This window comes from Myotis nattereri, assembly GCF_964212035.1.
Source record: "Myotis nattereri genome assembly, chromosome: 3".
Classification (NCBI taxonomy): Eukaryota; Metazoa; Chordata; class Mammalia; order Chiroptera; family Vespertilionidae; genus Myotis; species Myotis nattereri.
In genome coordinates, this window is record NC_138077.1 from 58,486,272 (window position 1) to 58,508,172 (window position 21,901).

Genomic DNA, 21,901 nt, shown 5'->3' on the forward strand with positions numbered 1-21,901 from the left:
CATAGCTAAGATTTGGAAACAATCTAAGTGCCCATCAACGGACGAATGGATTAGAAAACTGTGGTACATATACACAATGGAATACTATGCTGCTGTAAAAAAGAAGGAATTCTTACCATTTGCAACAGCATGGATGGATTGGAGAGCATTATGCTAAGTGAAATAAGCCAGGCAATGAAAGAAAAATACCACATGATCTCACTCATTTATGGATAATAAAGACCATTCTAAACTGATGAACAAAAATAGATACAGAGGCAGAGCAGCATTAAACAGACTGTCAAACTACAGCAGGAAGGCTGGGGAGGGTTGTGGGGGGGCATAAGAGATCAACCAAAGGACTTGAATGCATGCATATAAGCATAACCAATGGACACAAGACACTGAGGGGTAGGGGAGGCTGGGGAAGGTCAAGGGGGAAAAAAGGAGACAAATGTACTACTCTGTAATATTTTAAGCAATAAAAAAAAGTTAAAAAAAATAAAATGATAGCTTTGCTAGGTATAGTAGTCTTAGCTGTAGGTCTTTGCTTCTTCACTTTGAGTATTTTATACCAATTCCTTCAGGCCTGAAATGTTTTTATTGAGAAATCAGCTGAAAGTCCTATGGGAGCTCCTTTGTAGGCAATTAACTGTCTTTTTCTTGCTGCTTTTAAGATTCTCTCTTTGTCTTTAAACTTTGCCATTTTAATTATGATGTGTCTTGGTATGGGCCTCTTTGGGTTCATTTTGTTTGGGTCTCTCTGCCCTTTCTGCACTTGAGTGGCTTTTCTCTTTACCAGGTTAGGGAAATTTTCAGCCATTATTTCTTCAAGTAGGTTCTTGATTTGTTGTTTTCTTTCTTTTCCTTCTGGTACCCCTATGATGCAGATATTGTTATATTTTTTGTTGTCTCAAAGGTCCCTTAAACTATCCATATATGTTTGGATTCTTTTTTCTTTTTGCTGCTCTGATTGGGTGTTTTCTGCTACCTTGTCTTCCAAATTGTTGATTTGATCCTCTGCTTCATCCAACCTACTATTTATTTCTTTAGTGATTTCTTCACTTCAGATACTGTATTCTTCATTTCTGACTGATTCTTTTTTATGGTTTCTATGGCTATTTTCATGCTGTTGGAGTTCTCAATAAGTTCCTTGTAGTTCTTACTCAGTTTCTTGAGCATCCTTATAACCATGTTTTTTGAATTGTATATCTGGTAAATTGCTTGCCTCCATTTCATTTAGCCCTTTTTCTAGAGATTTCTCCTATTCTTTCACTTGGGGCATGTTTCTTTGTCTACCAACTTTGGCTGCCTTTTTGTATTTGTTTCTATGAATTAAGTAGATATGCTATGTCTTCCGGTATCGGTAGGTGTCCTTATATAATAGGTGTCCTGTGGGATCTAGTGGTGCAGTCTCCTTGATAACCTGAGTTGGGTACTCTAGGAATGTTCCTTATATGGGTTATGTGCGTTCCCCTGTTGTAATTGACTTTTTATTGCTATTGGCCCATTTGTGGGTGAGTTCAGCTCTCAGGCTGGCTGGCTGTGAGGTTCAACCTTGAGCACAGTGTATGAGTTGCTGTGTAGGTACTGACCACACTAAGCAAAATTTGCTTCAGCAGATTCTGGTGCCTGCTGAGATCTCCCTTTGGATATGCCACTTGCGAAACTAATTGGATCCTGGCCACTGAGGGTGTTGGTTCTAGGGCCTCTTAGGAGGAACTCTGGTGCAGGTCAATATCAGACACTGCCTGTGACTGGTCCTGAGCTACCTGTCACTTTGTGGCTGCCTCTGCTGGGCCTGAATGTGCGTGGGAAGGACCAAGGTGTGCACTAAGGCAGGATTCCACCAGCACCAAGCCTGGGGACACATCAGCAAAAAGGCCTAAGGGACCCCTAGGTCCATTTCTGCCTGCCTCCACCTGCTGGCTGCCTATTAGGCTCAGTTACTGAAAGAGCCTCTGGTGGTATGAGGCAAGTTTTCAGTGTGTCACCAGGTAGGGTGAATGGTGTTCACCAGATTTATATAGGTTCAATCTCCATGTCAGTACAAGGTCTGACGCCACTCAGCAAAAATCCCCGTGTACACCAAGTCTAGCTGCTATCTGCTGGGCATCTGTTTTCTAGGAAGCAGGATCAAGGAAAAGATGAAGAAGAGAGCAAAGGATTCTTGCAAGCACTTTCTTAAAAGAAGGTTCCCAGATTCCACCACATAACACTGCCACTTGCATTCCATTCTGCAGGATTTAGTCATGTGGCCGTACTTACTTGAGACTGGGAAATTTTTTATTCTGGATGGTCATGTGCCCAGTTAAAATTGAGTTCTATTATTAAAGAAAAGGGGGAGAACAAATATTGGGGGCCTCTAGCAGTCTCTGTCATGACAACTTTTTCTTCATAATCGTTAAAAAAAAAGCTCAAGGTCATATAGTGACTTATTGGAGAGCTTGGATTCACACCCAGGTAAGTATTCCAAAGTCTGTACTTTTCATTGTACCAAAATCCTGCTTTATATAGTGAAGAATTAGAATAATGCCAACCTCTAAGCCCTCTTACTGCCTCCTTCTGCATCCCTTAGCTAAAGAGAAATCCTATCACCAAAGGAGTGGACTGGGAAACCATCAAGAAAAATCCATTTTGCAAAAAGCCAGCAAGTATCTTTAATTCTTCTGAATAACTTCATCAAAGATGCTTATCCAATTCTGGCCAAGGAAGCCCATCTGAATTCCAAGACCACAAAGAAGATGTTTCTTTTTCTTCTTTTTTGTTGTAATAAAATAAGGAAATAATTATGGAGAGTATAGTGTAGAAGATGGAGCACTAGGGTCTGAGTCAGAGCACTTGGATCCTAGTCTCAACTCTTATACTGACCATATGTCCTGTCTTGGAAGTCACCTTTGCCCTCCTAAACCTGTGTCATCAACTTCAAATTCGGGTATTGGATACAAAGATATTTAAATACCCTCTAGCTCAAAAAAAGAAACTTTGGCTCTAAAATGCTTCATTAGAAAGTGAACTGAGACATTGATTAATATATTATAACTAGAGGCCCGATGCACAAAATTTGTGCACAAGGGAAGGGGGGCTCTCAGCCCAGCCTGCACCCTCTTGCAATCTGGTACCCCTCACTCATTACCTCCTGCCTGCTCACTCCTAACTGCCTGCCTGCTTGCTCCTGACCATTTGGTTCACTGCTCCTTAGTGCTGCTGTGGAGGCGGGAGAGACTCCTGCCATCGCTGCTACTCTAGCCAGCCATGAGCCCGACTTCTGGCTGAGCAGCACTCCCCCTGTGGGAACGCACTGACCACCAGGGGGTAGCTCCTCTATTAGTGTCTGTCCCCTGGTGGTCAGTTCACATCATTGTGACCAGTTGTTCTGGTCATTCCGCTGTCATGGTCGCTGGGCTTTTATATACATAAATGCTATATTAATAACAGTTTGCATTATTAATTTTTGCATCCTTGATTTTGTTAACAACTTTGTGAGCTATGTAGGGAAATTATTAATACATTATCTATAGTTAAATATAGATGGCATTTTTGTGGCCATTTCTATAAAAATATGCAGAAAAAAGTGGATTAGACCCTAATATTTGTTGAGTGCCTATGTGTACTAAGTTTGAAGTAACGTTTCTGTGGAAAAATTAGATTTAATTTATAACTCTGTCAACTACCTCAGGAACATAAATGATTGAGTTCATAAAGAATCCTTATTATTCATTTTCCAATGTTTAAAGCCACAGTGTGCACAGACTGTTTTAGGTTATAGAGAACTATACAGGAAATAGTTTCCATGCAAGAAGGGAGACGAGACATACACCTATTAGAGACAATCAATTATGTACATTAATGGAGGTAAAAGATAACCTCGGTGATTTAACAGCAGAGAATCAGTGATAGTATAGCTCAGTGATGGCGAACCTTTTGAGCTCGGCGTGTCAGCATTTTGAAAAACGCTAACTTAACTCTGGTGCCGTGTCACATATAGAAATGTTTTGATATTTGCAACCATAGTAAAACAAAGACTTATATTTTTGATATTTATTTTATATATTTAAATGCCATTTAACAAAGAAAAATCAACCTAAAAAATGAGTTCACGTGTCATCTCTGACACGCGTGTCATAGGTTCGCCACCACCGGTATAGCTGATCAATTTAGATTATAGTCAGTTGAAACTTGTGATAAGTTAGACAAGGGTATAATTAGTGGACAGGGTTGTATAACCTCTGGAAGCCCCAAATCTCTGGAAAGGGTTGTGACATGTTTAAAATTGAGAATCCATTCTCTGAGGTAGAGGCTAGCAATGACTCGCACCCTGTGGATAAGCGTCACTATCTATAGTAGACCTCTGCACGGGTAAGTATCCTACACATTGGGAACCAATAAAATTATAGCATCTGATAAGAAACCCACCAACCAACCTAAGGAGCATTTGGCAAAAGATGAAGTTGAATCTTTGGTCACGTTTTATAAAATAGTTCAAGAGACTCAAAAGTGATACTAGGAAGGCAAACGCAAAGAGTAATGTAGTGGGTTTCATCCAGGCATCTCGGGAGAGTTAAAGAGGATTTAACTCTTGTCCAGGATTTGTATTACAGAGGACCTGGGTCCTCAGTAGCCTATTACATTCTGGGACTCAATCACCACAAAATGGTCATCATTTTAGCATATCATGTGTCTTTTCCTGGAGAGCATATTCACTGGGTGAGAGGCTTCTGATTATTAACCAGGCGTCTAAATGCAGTGATATTCAAGGGGTAGGACCCTGATCATGGTCACAAACACCCTCCTATGTGTTACAGATCTCCCGGGGAGAAAAATAAATGGTCATTTTGGTTAATAAGTCAGCAGCCCTGTGATGTTTGAATCATAGGGAACTACCTCTTTGTGAATTAATTACCCAGGCCCTGCCTTGAGTGATGTTTGTGTTTGCTTAAATATTTTGCTCCAGTTGGAGAAAGTTTTAGTTAAGGAAACTATTACTAACCAGGGAGTCAGATTTGTAAAGAATAAAATTGTTTTAAAATAATAAGCATGGGGCTCAGGTCCCAAGGATTCTCTGCTGTACACCAAACACTCATGGATTTCATGGGGAGCCTGGCGATGCAGAGTGAGCTGAGGGAAGTGGACTCATTCTGGAAGTCCAGTGGTGAACAGTTCAAGGCCCTCCAAAGCCCAGCACATTTCCTGCCATGGTGGAGGAGGCATCTGGTGTTCAGATGGGCAGCACATACCTCTCTGGAGAACCCACTCCACAGGATTTTCTTCTCATTGATGAAGAGCCTTTCCCCTTTCTTGGCATAGACGTTGTAATATCCAACTTCCTTAAACACAATGGAGCCATCCTCTGGAGAGAGGTGCCAGTTGATGATGGAATAGTTCCCCACCAAGTCACCACATTCATCAAAAGTCACCTGTTCCCCCATATTGTTGGTAAAGTTTAGGTGACGTAGGTGCTTCAGGACCTAAAGAGGAACAGAGATGAATATTCTGAGTATAAGCCGCAGGGCTGCCACATATGGTTATGTAGGTTTTTGCACAGAGAAAGGGCAGTAAACTATCTTGATCTAATAAAGTGGAAGGAACATGACTTGAGGAAGAGGCCCCTTTTTCTAATTTATGCTGGGGTACTTCATGTGTTAGCAGCAGCCCTGGTAAGCTAGGGGCTTTACGTGGTACTTAAATTGTACCTGGGGTAGGAAGGACTTTCTTGAAATTAGGGAAGGAAAGGAGAGATATCTCACCAAAGGCCGAGACAAGACTTCTACAGGTGCATTACCATCCGGTGGTGCCCCGGGAGGGATGGGTTTGTAAGCCAGAGCCGTTCTTGGTGTTTTCTGAGATGGGCTTTGGGGAAGGAGTGAGGCACTACGTGCCTTTATAATCTGCACCTTCTTTCTCTGTGCTACTGTTTTTGTGGAAGCGTCTCGCTACCAAAACTCAAACGGAGGGGAGTGGGAGGAAGAAATACATGAGGCTGTGGGTGGAGTCTTATTGTAACAGTTACGGCCAATCCCTTATTTTTACAGGGTCTTATGGGTCACCAAGCCCTTGTACAAAACAAAGTAATGATAATAATGACTAAACCTCCCTAGATATTTTATTCCCTTTGGGGAACAATGCTAAATAACTTATTATCGAATCGAATCTTCACAACAAATAGTACTACTACCCCATTTTATTTTTGGGTAACCGAGGCACAGAAAACAAAAGTATCTTTTCAGGGCCATACAGCTAGCAAGGGGTGCAAAGCCTGTGCTCTTAATGGGTATGCCTACAGAAGCATCACCAGGCTCCCGGCTCTGCTTCCCAAGTGCCCCTGACGTGGGTCAAGAGGAGGCAGTGGGCACTCAGCAGCTGGTCTTTTATGTGGGACCCACCCAGGGCTAGAGGTCACTGAGGCACCAAGCAAGAGCAAGGCACGATCCCGCCTCCAAGTGCAGGGGTGCTCGCTTCCACTGTATCTCTAATCGAGTCTAGCTATCTACAAAAAGAAAAACACACTGTGACCTAGTTCCGTTTACCCCAGGAATGCAAAGTTAGTTTAGCATTTGACTACATTAACATGCTACCATATGAGAAACCATATGATCATCTCCATTGTTACAGAAAACATGTTTATAACCTCCAACCTCCATCCCAGATAAAAACTCTCAGCCATTTAAGAATAAAAGGGAACTTCCTCAATGCTATAAAGGACATCTATGAAAAACCTACATTAGTAACATCATACTTAATTGTAAAAGACTGACTGCTGTCCTAGCTGGTCAGTGGATAGAGTATCAGCCTGTGGATGGAGCATTGGCCTGCGGACTGAAGGGTCCCCGGATTGATTCCAATCAAGGGCACATGCTCAGGTTGCGGGCTTGATCCTTAGTAGGGGGTGTGCAGGAGGCAGCCAATCAATGATTCTCTCTCATCATTAATGTTTCTATCTCTCCTTTTCCCTTCCTCTCTGAAATCAATCAAAATTTATTTTAAAAAAAGGCTGACTGCTTTCCCCCTAAGATCATGAACAAGACAAGAAGTCTGTTCCCACTATGGCTGTACTGGAAGTTTTAGCCAAGCTGGATCAGGCTGATTTAGGATAAAAACATAAAGATCTAAGTTCTACACTCAAACAAAAACAAATAAGCAAACAAACAAACAAAACAACTTTCAAATAAAGTGAAAAGACATAGGTCACTTTTAAAAAAATCTACCATTGAGGACCATAGAATTTAAGGCTTTTATGTAATTGGTTGAACTTAAACCTATATATTGAAAAGCAAATTACTGAAAACTATAGTATAACTATAGGATAAAGGGCCAGTACAATTTCTTTCTTTGAGCTATAACTATAATCAATGTTCTGTGTTCTGACTTAAAAAGAAAAATAACCTTCCAGATTAAGACAAGGAAACAAACAGGCAAACAGAGAAATATTAGTAGAATTTGTTTTAAAATGTGCTAAAAGATTTTACTTAATAGTGGTAAGGTAGACATGTCATAAGAATTGTGGTTTTCATAGGATAAAATGTTAATTTTCTCTTTATGAAAGAAAAAGAGAAGTTTTGGATATTTTTGGGGAAATATTTCCTTTGTGATCTTTTAAGAAAGCTACAGCTAAATATCATATTTTAGTCCTGGCCTGTTTGGCTCAGTAGATAGAGCGTCAGCCTACGGACTGAAGGGTCCCAGGTTCGATTCCGGCCAAGGGCACATGCCTGGGTTGCAGGCTCCATCCCCAGTAGGGGGCGTGCAGGAGGCAGCCAGTCAATGATTCTCTCTCATCACTGATGTTTCTATCTCTCTCTCCCTCTCCCTTCCTCTCTGAAATCAATAAATAAATATATTTAAAAAATAAATAAATATCATATTTTACATGTCAATTTTTTAAAAAATATGTATTTTATTGATTTTTACAGAGAGGAAGGGAAAGGGATAGAGAGTTAGCAACATCGATGAGAGAGAAACATCAATCAGCTGCCTCCTGCATGCCCCCTACTGGGGATCAAACCTGCAACCAAGGTACATGCCCTTGACTGGAATCGAACCTGGTACCCTTCTTCAGTCCGCAAGCAGACAGTCTATCCCAGGGGTGGGCAAACTTTTTGACTTGAGGGCCACAATGGGTTCTTAAACTGGACCAGAGGGCCGGAACAAAAGCATGGATGGAGTGTTTGTGTGAACTAATATAAATTCAAAGTAAACATCATTACATAAAAGGGTACGGTCTTTTTTTTTTTTTTTAGTTTTATTCATTTCAAACAGGCTGGATCCGGCCCGCGGGCCGTAGTTTGCCCACGGCTGGTCTATCCACTGAGCCAAACTGTTAGGGCTACATGTCAAGTTTTAATTATGAGCACATATTTAATTTTCAGTAAATACTCAAAACATGGAATAAACTTATTATAAAACTTCCACCAATTTGTTAAGGAAGAGGGGAGTTGGAATCACCATCCTATCTAATAATAGACAAACATGGTAATTGACCATACCTTCGCTATGCCTCCCATTAGCTAATCAGCGTGATATGCAAATTAATAACCAACAAACATGGCGGCTAATTTGCATACTGCAGGCAGGGCAGGACAGCACCATCCCGCCTGCCTTGCCACCATCCGGGCCTGCTATCTGCGACCCAGGGTGGCGGGCGTCCGTGTGTGACCCGACCTGGGGTGGCCGGGCGGGGCAGCAGCGATCGGCTGGCCCGCCCGGCCTCCATCCAGGCATCCCGTGTGCGACCTGACCCAGGGCGGCCGGGTGGGGCAGCAGCGATTGGCTGGCCCGCCCGGGTGTCCCATGTGCAACCCACCTGGGGTGTCCCATGTGCAACCCGACCTGGGGCAGCACCCCAATCCCCGGATCGGCCCTGCTGTGTGCGCGACCCAGGGTGGTGTCCCAACCCCTGGATCGACCTTGCCATGTGCGTGACCTGGGGAGGTGGGGCAGGCACCTAGGGATCGGGCCTCCCATCTGCCACCCGGGGAGTGGGCCTAAGCTAGCAGATGGTTATCTCCCAAGGGCTACCAGACTGTGAGAGGGCACAAGTGGGGCTGAGGGACACCCCCCACCTCCCTCCCCCACCAGTGCACAGATTTTTGTGCACTGGGCCTCTAGTCCTATATAATAAAAGGCTAATATGCAAATCGACCGAATGGCAGAACAACCGGTCACTATGACACACACTGACCACCAGGGGGCAGATGCTCAATGCAGGAGCCAGAAGCTGGGCTCACGGCTGGCAAGTGCAGTGGGCCAAAGCTGACAGTCAGACATCCCCTGAGGGCTCCTGGACTGTGAGAGGGCACAGGCCGGTCTGAGGGGACTCCCCACAATGAGTGCAAGAATTTCGTGCACTGGGCCTCTAGTAGTGCAATAATGTTTTAGTAACAGCTGAGCATTACCTGAAGAGAAGGGTAAGTACAAAAAAACAACTGTTCCATATAAGAATGATGACAGCAGTACACCAGAAGACTAAGGGCTATGGATCAGTATCTTTACTATGAAACCATCAGTTGACCTGGCTAGGCTCTCAGGAGCTAGAAAACATGTGCCCAGAGAACCAACTGGGCACATGGTTCTTTTAACAGTTACCTTGGCCTCATCAGAGAAAGAATGCCTGTGGCAGATGTTGCCTTTCTTATTATCGGCTAAATATGACTTTGGGCAAGTCATCTTGGCTTTTCTGAGTCTTACTTTCCTCACCTTCAAAAGAATAATACTCAAGACTAATATTTACTGAACACTTACTATATATACATACATATATATATATATATATATATATATATATATATATATATATATGCAGTATCCTAAGTACCTTATACATATGAACTAATGTTATCCTCATAATAAATTTATGTTTCATATCTCCATTTTTTCAGGTGAAGAAATCGAGACCCATTAAATGACTTCCAAAGGTCATAAAGTTATTAGGTAGCAACTGGGATTTAAATCCAGTTAGTCTGGTTCTAGAGTCCAAACTCTTAACCATTTCACTATATACTACTACGCAGGTGTAGGAGTCAGAGTAGACAGTATCTATTAAGTTGTCTATCCCTAGTTACAACAGGTTAACTAGTATAAAACTGAGGTTGAGAAAATGGACATATTTTAAAAGTGGGAGGTGGAGACATGTATAATACTATGGCAACACAAGAGGCCATAATGGGAAAAGGGTAGAAACTGAGTGACATCCAGATCTCCATGAAAGGCCTGTACTTTCCCACCCATGGGACTTTCCATTGTTTTGTATTCTTAATCAACTTACATAGAATAAAATACACCCATTTTAAGAGTATAGTTCTGAGTTTTGGCAAATGTACATGTCTGTGTAACTGCCACTACTATCACTCCCAAAGGTACCACGATGTCCCTTCCAAATTAATCCCACCCTCACTTGCAGCCCTAGGCCACCGCTGATCTGTTTTCTATCATTAGAGGTAGAATATCGTATAAATAGAACACACAGTTATGTATTCTTTTTTTTTTTTTTTGGTCTGAATATTTTCCACGTAACATAATGGTTTTGTGATTCACCTTCATTGTTGGGTGTGTTTGCCTTGCAGTTTACATTTCCTCCAAGGAACAGATCCTTTCCACAAACCCTATCCAGCCTTCAAGGTCCAACTTGAATGACATCTTTTATTTTCTTCTTTACTTCAAATCCTAACCTGAATAGTGTTTCATCCTCACAGCAGGCATATAAATAAAATCATATGAGTGTTGAATTTTTCGAGTTAAAAATTTCACCGTGTCCATTAATAATCAATTATTTACCCTCCCCCTCTACTCTTGGCATCACTTCCCAGCACAGAGGGACAGTGGCACAAGATGCACAAAGCACCCCATTCACATGGGCTAAGAGGGAGAGTTCACACAGATAAGGATCCTATTGCTTCTTGCCCACTTCCTGTGCTAAGAGTATAGGGAAAATCCTTGACCAATTCCCTTCTCTAACCTCAGCCTTATTTTCTGGCTCCATCTTTTGCATCTCCTTTGGCTCTCACCTCAATTCACTTCCCCTCTCTCAACCCCCAACAGTACCAGCAATTCCTGGAAAGATCAGTTTTGTTTGGCTTCTGTTATTACCATGGTACTGTCATCATGCATGCCTGTTTTTTTGTTGTTTTTTTGTCTACTGAGTAGTTTGTGTATGGTGGAGGAAAGTAGGAAGCATGTCTTGTGCACAATCATCCTGACAGAGGAAGAAGGCAGTTCCATACTTACTTACATGATGCCCCATTCAAACTTGATTGTTGGGCGTGTGACCCAGGTTCTTCCAATCACAGCCTAGAATGCACTGGCCAGTGCTTGATTGAGGGTTAAATAATTCTCTGCAAAGGACTCTAAGTAGTGTTGTCAGGTCAAATCAACTAGACTGCTACTCATTCATTCCGTTATTCTACACATATTCAGGTGCCAGGCGCTCTGGACACAGTGCTGAATACAAACATGGTTCCTGCCCTCATGAAGCTTAGAGTAGTATAATGGGGGAAATCACAGTGAAGAGAGAGCTGATGAGCATCGTGAGGAGGGTCAGGGTGGGGAGTGTCTCCGTGGAGGTCAGGAGGTAATTGTGTGTCTTATGCTCATAAATTACCTGTTAGTATTACTTTTGAGGCATATGAGTTAGTTGGTTGATAAATTTTAGGGGGGGAGGGGAAGAAATGGTTAACAAAAGAAAATTATAATTGACCTTACTATTTCAGTCAACTGAAGAGCTTTGGAAGCTTAAGCTGGGTGTATAAATGGCAAAAATGAGGACGAAAGAATGGTCAGAAAGCATGTGTGTGTGTGTGGGGGGGGGGGCGGGTATGACTTGAAAAGACTTTCAGGAGAAAGTAAATTTTGAAAAAGTTAAAAGTTTGCTGTGGACAATGATAGACAACAACGATGGCTCTTTGGGTGTGGGATAGTATGTAAGCAAAAATTCTATGCCAAAAGTAACTAGTGTTTTGTGGGAAGGTGACAGAATGCTTGGCTTATAAGACAATTGAGAGAAGGTGGAATTCCAGGCTGAAATTCTTGGATTAGATTGTATGGGTGATAAGTTTCCATATAGGTCTTAATAATGAGTGTGAATCATTGCTGGTACATCTTCTGATAGACACATGGCCAAGATCTTAAATTCCAGAACGCCCACCCAACTTCCTGGAATCCTGAGGTTCAAAGGAGACTTACAGCACAGGACATTTTGGCTGGTGCCCACATGTTATTCCTCTTTAGAGCTCTGGCCTTATTTTCCTGTTTCCTCTCCTGGATGAATTACACCAGACTGTATGTGAGTCAGGAGGCCAAATCTTTACCTGTACTAGGGTCAACTGAGGTGTCTGTGTAGAGAACACTTTATTTTGCTATTTTCCTTCTCTTTCCACCTTCTTTTCACAATAGCATCCTGATTTAACGTGGGGGATCTATTCCCTGCCTTACTCTCAGTCTACGAAGTCTAGCTTAAGGGATGAATATGTGGCCCTGGACTGGTCAATCAATGTGGATTTTGGGACTTTTACAGGAGATCCTGGAAACTAAGGAGAGCCTAGCAGTAAGGATTTTATGAACCTGAAACTGTTGTTAATCCTGAGGATTAAGGAAGAGAGACATGGAGATGAAAGCATCTAGTTGTACTTCTGAGATGTTCAGTATTATGAGCTACTAATAATGTTCCTTCTTTTGTTTAAGCCCGTTGGCTTGTATTTTCTATAGCATGCAACTAAAAGTTCATATTTTGACTATAGCCTGATTCTTGGCTTTTTTCTCATATGTCCAAGCTTTGATCTTGACCATCTGGGTCTTATATCCTTGCCTGGGAGAGGATTTACTGAAGAGCAGAATGTCAAAGTACCCACTGGAAGTGTTTTCCTCTTCAACCCCACCCTGGCTCTATAGGCTCTCAGAAGCTGGGTTCCTCTTTCCAGGGGATGTGCAAGGGAAGAGAGAAAAGACATTTACTCAAAGATTGTCTATTTATTTCTTCTTCTTAAAACTCCACAACTTAGAGTCATGGCTTCTGAATTCTTTTTGGCCTTTGACATTCATTAAAGCTCCTCTTTCTTTGACAGGGTTGGGGGTGGGAGGTGTGCAAAGCAAGGAAGGAAACTTTAAGGACCTCATAGAGATTAGAAACTTCAGCCAACAATGATGTCTGAGTAAGGTATTTCCCACACAAGGACAACCAAAATTGTGTGTGTCCTGACTCATTCTGCCAAGCCTCAATAGTCACGCCTTATCCCCTGAGAATCTCTAACATGAGTGACATAGGTTGTAAATTCTTTGTGTCTCGGTATCTTTTCCAAAGGGTCTATGGTGATTTGGTTCTGTGTACAAAGCTACTTTAGTGTTTTTTTTTCCTAATTGATTAATTAGAGACATATTGAAATCCTACTATAATAACCACCACCTGTTTAGAGTTTAAAACTTTACAAATTGCTTTCATATACATCATCTCATTTCATCTTCAAAAGAACCTAGGGTGGCGTTGCTAAGTGGTTAGCATGTTGGCCCGAGCACCAAAGGGTCTCAGGTTTGATTCATGGTCAAGGGCATGTATCTGGGTTGCAGGTTCACCATCTAAAACTTAAGGTACGTTTATCTATCAATGGACACCCAGGTTGCTTTCATATCTTGGCTATTGTAAATAATGCTACAAGGAGCTTAGAAGTGCATATATCATTTTGAATTACTGTTCTTGTTTTCTTCAAATAAAGATGTGGTATATAATTACATATAATGGAATATTACTCAGCAATAAAAAAGAATGAAATCTTGCCATATGCAACAACATGGATGGACCTAGAGGGCATTATGCAAAGTGAAACGAGTCAGGCAGAAAAAGAAAAATTAGTATAGTTTCACTTATATGTGGAATCTAAAAAACACACAAAAACAGCCAATCAAAGAAAACACAACAGAAATGGACTTATAGAAACAGAGATCAAAATGATCGTTATCAGAGGGGAGGTAGAGTGAGGGGTATGGGTAACAAGGTGAAGGGGAATATGGTCAATAATATTGTGGCAAGGTTACACGGGGACAGAGTATTACTAGACTTAGTGTGGTAATCACATTGTAAAGTATATACATGTTAAATCACTATTTCATACACTTGAAACGAATATAATATTGTATACCAACTATACTTAAAAAATAAAAATCAAGATACATATGCCAGACATGAATGGTTATGTAAGACATAAGTCAGGTCAGGTTTATCTTCATAAGTTCTATGAAATGAAAAGATTATGATGTCTCTCCTACATGTAATTTAAAAATACAAAGCTAGAGTAAACCATAGAATGAGTATTGGAATTCCACTTAAGTTCTGATTATTTTCTATTGTAACTATTTCAGTGCTTCTTTTTGAAATGCCCAATATCAAATACTTTTAAGGCAAGCTTTATCTGTACCCTTGACTTGCTTGTGTCCTAAGCTTAAATGGTCTACTGGGTGGTTTAGTACATTATATTTTGAGTACTATAATGGCAAAGTGGTGACTACACACAGTAACACTAGTTTTATGTCTGTTAGCATATGAAATGTAATAAATACTAAAAAAAAAATACATGTTACTCACAGCAGTATCTTTAAAGTAAAGCATTAGAAAAACATCCTTCCCTCAGTACTAAATCTATCCCAGGATATTAAAAACCTTTTAGGGGCCATACTGTAGATATTCTGAACCACTAGGCTAAAGGACAATTGAGCCAAAGCTTTAAACAGATAATCAAATTAAATTAATATCAATTGTTCAGAGTCAGTTGCTCAGACATTTGTAAAGGCAATTTGAATTCACAGCTACATTTAGTGATTTTATTAGGATCTTGTTGTTTCGCAGTAACCATTTTATCTGTCTTGCCCAGATCGGCCAAACTCTGCTTTATTACACAGAGAACTGCTATCTAAGAGAAGGATGTACCTGCCAAGCCTCCACCTTCTTGATGTCGGCACAGGAACCGTTGGTGAAGAGCCCTCTCCCAGGTAAGCACGTGTATATATCTTGCAGGGCATGAGCAATGGAGTAGACGGCTAAGTAGACATTGTAGGATATCCGTAAGTGTGTATAATCCATGTAAGGGGTCTCAACACTGCTGATGTTCTCATCCCCTGTACAGAGAGGTCGGAAGACAGTGGAGCTGTTGCTTATCCTGCCACCACCTTCTTCTTGACCTCTCAGGAAGGTGTCCATGGGTAATGGTCCTTTAGCACCTTCTTGGAGGTGGCAGTTAAATGTTTCTTCCCAAAACTCCTTGGCAAAACCATTGTGGGCGGATTTCCTGGGATGGACTTTCTGCAAGAATTCCCGGAAGCCTGGGATCTGCCCAGCCTTCAGACCAAATCCAATAGTGCCTCCGACCACATGGAAGTACTCCGGCATGGCGATCAGAGAAGAGCTGGCCCAGGCCTCACTGGCCAGCCAGATCCTGCCCGTGATATTGCGCCGAACGATCTCCTTGATGAGGGGTTCAAGGTCTGGGCCACTAGAGAAGACGACGATGACTTTGGCTGTGGAATTCTGGATTACCTCTACTACCTGCTGGATCTCTTCCTCATCAGAGTACTGGGAGATGAGTTCACTGAAGTCAATGCAGATGTCCCTCTCCTCAGCTTCTTCTCGGAATTTCTCAATCCCTGGCCGGCCATAGTCATCATCAGCTGCAATGGTGCCCACCCAGTTCCAGCGGAAATATTCAATAATGTCTGCCATGGCGGTGGCCTGGTGCTCATCATTGGGGATGGTACGGAGGAAGGACTTGAACTGATTCTTATTGCTGAGGAGTCTGCTGGAGGAGGCATAACTGACCTGGAAAGAATACAGAACACAGAATGAATGACTGGGGGAGGTGCTAGGTGAGCCTCAAGGCTGTGTGGAGGTGGCTTGTTGAGCATTTATTAATATAATTTATCAAATATGTTCTTCACTGCAGACATGATGAAAGGGTGAGGACAACCAGAATCTCCAGTGTGAGCATCCAAGCACCTGTCAGTCAGTCTATCAGGGAGCATTCTAATTCGCAGGTGCTGGATCTTCACAATGCTACCCTCAAAAATGGGTCTGGCCATAAAGTCAGCTCAACAATAGTAGGGTCCATTTATTCTTTCACGGAGAGTATTTATGCACTGTCCCATCGTTTCTCCTAACCTCCTCGGTACTGCCTCTTGGTTACACTATACCCATGTACACATTTTCTGCTTGTTGGGTCCAGGTTCTGATATGAACATTTTAGCTCCCCCTTTACTGCGATGAACACATTTTCCATGACTCACTTCTGAAAGGTATAGGTTCCCTTTGGGTTATGAGCCTAAGTCTCTTCAGAGGAGCCCCAAGGGGTTCCCCTTTCCTAGTCTGCCTAGTTTCTCTCTTCCTGTCCATCTCTAGTCTTTAGCAGTTCACTCTCTTCCCACTCCGTTCTCCCCCTCCTCCTCCCCACAGTACTTTAGATAAAAGTATCCTTAATTGTAGTCATTTACAAGAACTGTTTATCTTTTAGGCTCAATTAGTCATTAGGCTTATTAGGCTCAATTTCCCTGCACCACCATAACAATGACATACATTATTAAATGTAGTCAGAAATACATCCTTTCCCCGCCTGGCTTCTCAGTGGGTTCTGTCACCATTCAGAGCCCCTTCCTCTGTTCATTTCAGGTGATGGCCTAAGCCTCTTGACAGGCTTTTAGGTGGGTCTCTAAATCCTAGAGAGACTGAAAAGGAACCTTGGGAAGCTGCCTTGCTGTCTTTCCACTTTCTTAGACATAGCCCGTTCTATATTTGAGGCACCAAGGGAAGAAAGCCTTTTCTTTGATGGTAAAAGATCATTGCCTGCAGAAGTATCTGAATATCATGTAAAGCATTTGTTAGTACAGAGCTTCCCAACTCCCCTCCCCCTCCAACATTGTGGCAAACACAGAAAATGAGGTTAATGGAAGAGGCTGAGCAGCCCTGGTGGAGGGTGCTCTGACTTAGCCATCCAAAACTTTGAGGGGATCAATATCTTGGCAGGCTTTGGCCTATCTGTAGCACTCCTGTGTGTCCTGGCTCACCAGTTAGGAAGTTCCAAGTTATTGGACCATTTCTTCTGAAGAACAAAGCATTTTTATATTTAATGGAATTTCTTTTAGGTAATGAGGGATGTTAATATCACTTTTCTCCAGTTTTCTAGGGAGATTTTTAAACTTCTTAAAAATATGAAGTTAAAGAAATTTTGAAGAATGCCTTTTTAGATATTTATCACCAATTAAAACAATTAATTTCCTATGTTCAGTGTTTTTAAAATGAATTTTTCTAAAATGTTTCTTCTTAACAATGAATTATTTCTATACCAAAACATAAAAGGCATTGGTCTATGAAAAACTGGACCAATATTGCTAATGGGCAGGCATATTTTTAAAATAAAAACTTTGAATTTGTAAGTTATAATATGAAATTGACAAAAAAATTTTTTGTTCAGAATAAGCCCCTGCTTGCTGTACTGTGGGAGTTAATGAGATAGATTGTGAGATTAAATAATTTGTTGAGATGCTCTATTTGCAGACCCAACCAATAGGCTTCTAAATCAGGTTTTTGCAAATGAAAAACCTACTTGGGCATTTTTAAATCCATTCATTATTGCTTACTTCTTGATTTTTGAAAATTTGGCCAAAAAGAGTTTTAAAGGAATACAATTGAAAAACAAACATATCCCTCATGTGTATGTTTCTCTTAAAGAATGCATTCATAACATTTGTCCAGTGGGGGGATAAACACCACTTTGTACTCCCTCCCCCTACAAAACTCCTTAAAAACACACAAAATTTTTTTTATTATAAGGGGAGAATTTCATGGATGATTCACTAACCTGTTCTGACCACAACTTATTATGGTTAGAACAAGGAAGCTGGTCTGCTCGTTCCATCCACTTGGTGGCGTGAGTGGCACAGAAATACCACTGACCCCACCCTGCAGAGCTGTGGTTCCCAACTCTGCTGCCCATTAGAATTGCCTGGGGAACTTCCCAAGCTCCCAACACCCAAGCTGCATCTCACATCAATGAAACCACGATCTCTGGGAAATAAGACCCAGGAATCAGTATCTTGAAAACTCTCCAGTGATTCCAACATGCAGCCAGGGCAGAGAACCACTGCTGTAGATACACTTACATTGGTTTGACTGGTAATCACTGTCGTCTTCTCAGCACTTCTAATATTCAAATTCAAGCTAACGTTATCTTTCATTCAAATCACAAAAAATTAAAATCTTTCCCTTCATGTTCTTAATTGATGACAATTACATCTTATACCTGCTGGACATGAGATCACAACAATCTACTTTAACTGTGTATTAAAAATAATACTGCACCATATGTGAAACTTACAAGATACACATTTGCATTTTGCCCAACACATTCACTTTGTTAGATCATTTTAGCACAAAAGTTACAGAGCCAGGGCTTCCCCATGGGAAACACCTTTAATTCCCTGAAAGTAAGGATTCGGGAAATGATGACAAGACTTTCTCAGTTGCCACGTGTATGTAAAGGGATAATGGCTAGCATCCAGCAAAACAAGGATCTCACAACATAGAAATGTGGGTTTATCGAAGGAATTTATAAATTTTAAATATTAGACATAAAAAATTTTAAAATTTGATTTTTAAAACGTGATTTACAATTTAATTAAAAAAATGATATAAGAAATAAATCACAATTGAGCTGATTCTCCCACCCATGGACATTTAGGTTGTTTCCAATTTTTCACTATTATAAAATGATGTCATAGATCTATAAATATTGGCATGAGAAAAAGTTTGCTCTATAGTATTAAGGCAGAAAAATTAGGTTATAAAATGACATTGAAAGCTTGCTGTCTTTTTTTTTTTTTGGTGAAAAAAATATACAACTTTGAACAAACACTTATCAAAGCACATGTTTCAGTCAATATGCAATTCACTGAAAATACAGACATCTCCCCACCTACACTGACTTCCTACAGGGTGGAGATGCTTCTTCATATATACTCTATAAATAATTGCTGAATGGAATAGAATATTTTCCATTTCTAGAATCTGCAACCAAGTTCCTGTTTTGTGAGAAAACATGCTTTGCTTCTCTCTGAGCTAAATTTCCAACCAGATAGTTGAGAGGAAGAGATGTTTAAGGGAGTAGAGTAGGATTAGGGACATATTTGAGGTTTGAACAGCTTAACGCATATGGTCTCATTCCTTTTAGTAAAGGCAGAAGAAAGGTCATTTACTAAAGGAATGGCGTGGAAGTTAAAGAACTGAACACTTTGGGGGGGAAAGTTCTATGCAAGGTATACAAATAAATAAATAGAAGTCATATACAAAGTGTTACATAAGGTATATTTAAATGAATTTTGGAAGACTTGTGAAGGTCTAGTTGATGTTGACATGGGGGGGGGGGGGTCTCAAAAATTCCCAATGGTCATGATCCAATGTCCCAAGTGATTAAGAGGACTTTTGTGTCCATGTAAAGCCAGAGAGAGGAAAAGAGCAAACTGTTTAGACACTGAGGATGGCAGTCCCCCAAGGCGGTTCTCCTGACCCCAGCCCACATCGCCCCTTCTAAGAAGGCCCGGATACCTGGGGAATGTAGAAGAGCCCCAGCAGGTTTGCCACGGCTGTGGAGATGCCCGAGCCGGTTGCACCCACCACAGCAATGGTAGAGGGGATGTGCTGTGAGCAGTTGCAGAACTCATCAAGGTTCAATGAATCAATTTTGTTCTGGGCCACAAAACTCAGGGTGGCCTCCAAGGCTTTAGAAACGGTGTTGCAAGTGTCGAATATCCGGTATCCCAGCGTCATGTTGGGAAGAAGGGCCGGGCTGCTGTTTATTTCCTCTATGGCAAATATCATAGCTTGTAACCAGCGAAACCCCCGAAAATTGTACCTGGAAGAAAGAAGAAATGGAAGAAAATGGAAGGCTTTCCGGTCACCTACTTTAGAGTAAGGACTGGGCAAAGCTGGGTTGGCTCTGTTACTTTTTGGTTTCATGACGTTGGGTTCTTTGAGACTCAAGGTCCTCTCTGTAAATGGGGATAACACAGACTTCATAGGGTGGCTGGGAACAAGCGATAATTATACAAACTTCTCAGCATGGTGCCTCACAGAGTTAGGGAATAATACGAATAAAGACTGTTATTAGTAACAGAATTAATAATTTGTATCTGACTCACCCAACAAAGAATTTGAGGTTCCTTGGTAATATAGAGATTTAAAAAGAAAAAGGACTAGGGAAAATAAAAATAGATTAGGATTTTAATATGTAGGAGCCCAAGAATAACCTCAGATTTGCAAAGTCACAAATTTAGACCACGACAGTCCTGGAGGTCAAAGGGGAAAGGGAAATGGGTGGTGTCACCTTTGTAAATAAACAAGTAAGCAAATATTATGCATAGAAAGGTTGTTCACAAGCATTGGTTATTTCTGGGTGGTGGAATATGATTTTAAAATTGTGTGCTTTTGGTTTATTTATACTTCCTCTTTTTAAAAAAATGAGCATGGATTGCTCTTCAAAGGACATTGTTTTAAGTAAAAAAATCAAGCAAATTAACCCAGAGAAATAGGGTCAGTGACATAGTTTTATCCTCTGAAGACTTGGCTCAGAGTCAAGGCTCCAAAAATGTGCTGAGTCAGTGTATCTGTGCCCAAAACAACTCTGCAGGTTCTCCCTTTGCATCGTGGGCTGTACTACTTGAACTCTGTGACAGGAGGTGAGAAATACAATCTCCCCTATATTGTTTAGGGTGCTGAAGGTCCTGATCTAACTTTTAATGTTTTCTCTTAGTCATTTCCTTTATGTTTCTGTTATTTAATTATTTATTTTAAATCTGAAAAGTTGTGAAGAGATATTATAGAATTTTTGATTACATAAAACATCTGTACTGTTAAGCTAATTTTGCTATCTTTCTTAATATAATACATATCACTCAATGTCAAGCTTCTTGCTTGATCTTAGGTATACATGTGGCACATGCACAACTCTGACCAGCAGGGTGCAGCAAAGGGGTTCTTGTCCACAGGGGTTATGTGAAGGATATAATCAGGACCAGTAAAATTCTGCACTCAGTTTTTCTGAATTCGTAAAAAAAAATGTGAGAATGTTCTCTAATTTGTGAGCTCTCACTAGTACATAAACAAAAATCCAGGTTTTTTTTAAGAATAATCCTACTCTTCATTTTCATTTTTCAGCTACTAGGAAGACCAAGGAAAGTGCTGGATCACTTTTGGAAGTTGCAAATCTCAAAATGAAGGTGCTATTCTCTCTTAGAAGATGGGTCAAGTCTTGGGGTGCAGTAAGGGTCTCTCGTGTCCAGGTTAAGGAAGGTGATAATATCCTTTTGGAAAAATTTCTTTAAAAAGTCAGGGGTGGGAGGATAATAAATTTCAGCATGATTACCAATCACCATTTTTGAAAAGAGAAAACCAAGTTTGAAGAATTGTTTTGGGTTTGGTACAGCTTTTCTCCAACCACCCAGAAGAGAAGAGATTTTTGACTTGGCTCCTTCCCTTACCTGATACATTCCACAGACTCTGGCCTTGACTTTAGATCTTGATCTTTGGCTGCTACTCCAAAATGAATAGGAAAGAGTCCCCCGAGGATAATGTCCCCTTTCTTCTGAGCTCGCTGGTCGGGCCCATAGGCAGAAGTGTGCCAGGTAAATGCCAAGAGGATCAAACAGCAGCTATAAAGCGCCATAGTTCTGCTTCCTCTCCAGGGGGAGAGACAAGAAGTGCTGAAGTTTGGTGCAGCTCACTCCTTGCGGTGGGGGCACATGCCTACAGAGTGATTAATAACAGAATGGAAGTCGTGGTGTTTGAATTTCCATTTCTGCCGTTTCCATTGCAAACTAGTAAGGTGGATGGTCCTTGAATCTTTAGAAGCCACATCATGTAGAGACTGCTGCGAGCCTTTCTAAGAGAAAAGAGAGACAAAATGAA

General features: G+C 41.1%; 1 protein-coding gene across 1 annotated transcript in view; it reads right to left on the minus strand.

Moving 5' to 3' along the window:
* CASR (calcium sensing receptor) overlaps positions 1-21,659 on the minus strand; it is a gene marked incomplete at both ends in the record, with an annotated part of 40,848 nt that extends 19,189 nt beyond the window's left edge. The window contains 4 exons of the mRNA XM_081088063.1: positions 5,217-5,447; positions 14,885-15,769; positions 19,544-19,850; positions 21,475-21,659. Coding sequence (XP_080944189.1) covers positions 5,217-5,447; positions 14,885-15,769; positions 19,544-19,850; positions 21,475-21,659 — 1,608 coding nt within the window. The remainder of the gene's footprint in view (positions 1-5,216; positions 5,448-14,884; positions 15,770-19,543; positions 19,851-21,474) is intronic.
* Between the last annotated feature and the right edge of the window lie 242 nt (positions 21,660-21,901).